This window comes from Ostrea edulis, chromosome 9, assembly GCF_947568905.1.
Source record: "Ostrea edulis chromosome 9, xbOstEdul1.1, whole genome shotgun sequence".
Classification (NCBI taxonomy): domain Eukaryota; kingdom Metazoa; phylum Mollusca; class Bivalvia; order Ostreida; family Ostreidae; genus Ostrea; species Ostrea edulis.
In genome coordinates this window covers 67258737-67263598 of record NC_079172.1, presented here as the reverse complement: position 1 = coordinate 67263598, position 4862 = coordinate 67258737, and the positions used below count along the sequence as shown (strand labels likewise).

Below are 4862 nucleotides of genomic sequence, written 5' to 3'. Positions count from 1 at the left end.
GGTTCTTGAGAAAAATTTTAAAGATTTTTCCTATATATTTGTATGTAAAACTTTGATCCCCTATTGTGGCCCCATCTGACCCCCGGGGGCCATGATTTTAACCATTTAGAATCTGCAATACCTAATAAAGCTTATCTATAAATTTCATCTTTTCTGGCCCAGTGGTTTTTGAGAAGATTTTTTAATGACCCTACTCTATTTTTACCTTTTCTTGATTATCTCCCCTTGGAAGGTGGCCTGGCCCTTTATTTTAACAATTTAGAATTCCATTTACCTAAGGATGCTTTGTGCCAACTTTGGTTGAAATTGGCCCAGTAGTTTTTGAGAAGAAGTAAAAAATGTTAAAAGTTTACAGACGGACAGACAGACGGTAAGACGGACGCCGGAATACGGGTGATCAGAAAAGCTCACTTGAGCTTTTAGCTTAGGTGAGCTAAAAATGCTTGCTCAGTTTTAAAGCAAAAAGGGCAAAAATAAATGCTCGGGATAAGTTTACTGTGTATCTTCGACTGACCAGTTTCGGTGACCTTAGTGATAAACCGTGATTTTCTCATTAATCACTTGTATTAAATAAATAAATTACACACCTACCTTCAAATTAATTAAATTCCTTTACTTTCATCCAAAAATTCCAAATTCATTGGTACGTTAATTGAATATATTTTCATAACAAAAAACCTGTCACTTTCTGGTCCTAAAACGGTGACGTCACCTATTTCGGTGACCATTGTTAATATAGGTTTGCCAAAAGTTTGTAACTGTTAAAACGTATATACAGGAGAAATGTGCTACTAAACGTCAATGAATAAAATAACATAGCCTAGAATTCTAGACTTTTTCTATACTTTATATTAATTTGAAGGTTTGCTTGAAAAAGTAATAAGTAAATGGGCTTATTTTTGGGGTGCTCGTGTTGATTTTTTTACATAGTTCATTTTTGGAAAAAATTTGAAGACGTACTCTATATATATGTTTGCAAACATTACGGCGAAATTGATGACGCAATCTACACCCGGAAACGACAACGCGCACACGTAAACAAAAGGTCACCGATTCTGGTCATTCACCGAAATAGGGCAGACAACGATAGTCACTGCTAAATATTGATACTCACCAAATACCACAACGAAGGCCCAGCCTCGGTCAATGGGCAGTCCTGACATGATGAAAGATCGAATGATTTCTTCAGCTAACAATCAGCATTATCAGATTATGGATTTCTGGAGTAACAATACATAATTTTCAAATAAATATAAATACTGAAGCCGTATATCATCTTAGATCAAATTATTTAAGCTGAAACGAATGTTTGAATACATTAACAGTTAGATTTTCTTAAGAAACATAAACGAGAAAGTACTTTCTTGGTATCTCTACATTAACTTATCATCAGTCCTGCCACGAGGAACAAACACATGTTATCGAGGAAATTCTAGCTGCACAAAATAGTAAAACTAGAAGTAAATACGATATTGTTTTCCGGCTAACATCGCTTACAATCGAAACATCACTCGGTCTTTTCCGAGTCCGGGAGTACACGTCCTACCCACACCTCACGTAGTGTGAATAGAGTGGTTTTCGAAGATGAGGACTGTGTTCAAAACAGTAGCAGGCTATTTGTTAGCTCTTTGGAGAAGTGGACAGGCATTAATTACATTCCCATGTTGGCTTTTGTCTGTCCACTGAATGTTATCATAAATTCAATTAATGCGCGCAGTAATTCAGAATTGAAGATATCAATTAATTATTTGAAGAGATATTTTTAAAATTAAATTGTTGAGCGCATCAAATAAATTGATATCTTCAATTACTTTTCCATAGACGTCTGTGACTTCTCTACAGAGAATACACAGTTTATAAGATATCTCGTAAAATATATAAGATATCATATATGGCAAGCCCTTTTACTATTTATTTGAAAAACAAGATATATCTTTAAATTAAAGAGGTATATCTCTTTAAAATGAGAGATATCTCTTAAATGTAAGATATATCTCCCTAAAAAGAGAGATATCTCTTTTACTTTGAGAGATATTTCCTTCACTTAAAGAGATATCTCTCTAAGAATTCCTAGAGAGATATATCTCAAGTTATAAGAGATATCTCTTTAATGGTTAAAAAAGAGATATCTCTCAAAAAGAAAAAGAAATACTTATTAGTTTGAATTCTCCCTAAACCGGAAATCTTACCATGGTGGCTGCAATCCCGGGAGATTTTGCGTTTACCGCATGTGAAGTGTATGGAGCGCCAAATTAACATAAATTCAAATAATTGAAGATATCTTCAATTATTTGAAGATATCATCAATTTAATTATTGTTCTCTTTAATTGAATCAATGCGCGCATTAAATCAATTATTGCTCTCATCAAATGAGTTAATGGGCGCTTCAATTCAATTAAGTACTGCTCTCATCAATTGAATTAATGCGGGCATGCATTAATTGAATTAATGAGAGCAATAATAGATTTGATGCGGGCATCGCAATAATTAATTTAGAGCTCGGTATAAATAATTTGATGATCTCTTTAATTCAATAATTGAAGATATCTTTAATTATTACTTAAAGAGATATCTTTTTTAGTTCAAGAGATATCTCTTTTGGTTAAGGAGATATCTCCCTAGCATAAAAAGATATATCTGTGACTTACAGAGATATCTCTAAAACCAATAGAGATATCTCTCTAGTGTAAAGAGATATCTCTTATATTTAAAGAGATATCTTATTTTACGAATAAATAGTAAAAGGGCTTGTCATAATCATATCTTGCAAACTATATAAGATATCTCATAAAGTTTATAAGATATCTCATAAACGTTTTGAGATATCTTATAAAAGAAAGTTTATAGATATCAGGCCAGATGCCTATTACTTGTGATTAAGCAGCGAAACGTTTGCGAGAAGAGGTTCCCTACTGCGTTTCCACATTGGAAAGCATGAATTAAATAAACTGAGGATGAAAAGTCCACCTAACATAAAAATTATAGTGAATCTCATAAACACCACAAAGAATACAAATTAAGAGTAGAGAAAACACTGGCCCCTGGACATACCAGACGTGGGGGTCAGGTGTCTAGTAGGAGGAGGAGGCATCCACTGTTGACTTGTCACACCCGCCGTGAGCCCTCTTAATCTTGATCGAGTAAATGGAGTAATGCGTAGTCAATATCAGTATGTAAAAAACGGCCTAAAATCGGTATAAATCGGTATAAATCGCGTCAGATAGCATTCGACCCAACAACAGGTTGTATTGGTAAATTAGATCGTTGTAACGACCATAGAGTTTTTGAAATTATGCTGACTTCGAACCGGAACGAGACTGTTGAAAACCCTGTAACATCAACTCATTTGTCAGTAGCCTGCCTCGATTTAAATATTGATCATACGCAGAACATACTCTCGCGTATCGAATCAGTGAAGAGACATAAACACCATATGCAGGTGATAATGGAACATTGCTTCGTGAGTATGGAAAGTTGACGATGGGGAAGCTAAGTTATCTCGTTTGTCATAAGTTAAGTACAAAAATATAATTTTAAAGCGGTGGGCGTTTACAAGTTCACTGAATCTCTTTCATTGTGGATGGGTTTTTTATGTACTTCATATGAAAATTATACCAATTCATGCGAATAAAACCCGGGCGTAATATCCGTTTTATTGAAACCAGCTCTTAATGACATGCACTTCATATCGATCAACACAGAACGTGCTAACCCTGAAACGTTTTGATCTATATATAGTTTAAAAATCCTCTGTCCCAATAACTTTTATATGTACATATTATTTTTATTTAACACCAAATGTACTATGTACCGTCCGAGATCCTTCCCGATGTCTGACGGCACGGCATCTGGCCTGATATTTATCAAGATTAACTTCATCCTGCCAACATTTTAAGGCTCATTTAATATTTGGTCTTTACGTGGCAGGTACAATTACAAAATGTATTAATCATTGCAAAGATTCATACTCTACATGTTGTGTGTTACTTAATCCCGACATCTAAAAACACGCTCTCGACAGACCAACTTTGAATCTGTATTGTAAATGATTCCGTTCTTAAATTCCATTCGCATTTTCTGAATTTGAAAAAAACAACAGATAAATAAAACCATGAAATTTAAATTAAAGATTAAATTACCTCTGTAAAAAGTGAACGGATGAAACGATTAAATCCCAGTACAGCTTTGCATGCGATGTTTGCAGGCAGAAGCATTTTTCAGAACATGGCTGGTATATCAATCACATACAATTTTGCTTATCATAGATTAAACTACCCAATGATGCATGTATATGCACTGACAGAGACCCCCCGCAACGCCATATACCAGTCAAATGAACTCACCTCAGTCACCGCCCTAGAGTTCTCGTTACACTTGGTGTGCGTTGTTCCCGAGGATCATTTAACCAACAACGTATATTGCGATCATTCACCACGTTCCACTCTATTTATTATTCACAGGAATTCCGCTCATCAAAAAGAACTTCATCGCTTCTACATACCAGTCTACCTCCCCTGAAAAGTTTGATAACTTTCAAAATGATTTAAATATTTAGAGAATAAGAAAAACATATTCAGAGCTAGAGAGAGAGAGAGAGTTATTTTGTAATTTAATCACACATTATCTCCTGTCAAATAGGAAAGTAGCGAAAGCCTACGCCATCCTTGACATACTTTCACAAAAATGCTAATAGACAATCCATTGACTGGAGACCTTACCGCTGAAGGCAGGGTTTCTGTTTTAATTAAAACTTGAGGACCATTGAGGCAGATCCAAAATTTAGGCAGCCCATTTATTACACATTGTTGGAAACTTCCCCGTCGAATGAGTCAACTGCCTGTTAGTAACACAATTTTTAAAC

General features: G+C 34.9%; 1 protein-coding gene across 9 annotated transcripts in view; it reads right to left on the bottom strand.

Annotated features, from left to right (window-relative positions):
* Window positions 1-4862, bottom strand: part of LOC125658286 (monocarboxylate transporter 12-B-like) — a 25713-nt gene extending 20851 nt beyond the window's left edge. The window contains exons 1-4 of one of the 9 annotated variants that reach the window (XM_048889502.2): window positions 4720-4786; window positions 4345-4515; window positions 3053-3132; window positions 1115-1220 (exon numbers count right to left, since the gene is read on the bottom strand). In XM_048889502.2, coding sequence (XP_048745459.1) covers window positions 1115-1163 — 49 coding nt within the window. In that variant the 5' untranslated portion in view covers window positions 1164-1220; window positions 3053-3132; window positions 4345-4515; window positions 4720-4786. The other 8 variants (XM_056150397.1, XM_056150396.1, XR_008798831.1 and 5 more) reach the window with 8 other exon arrangements.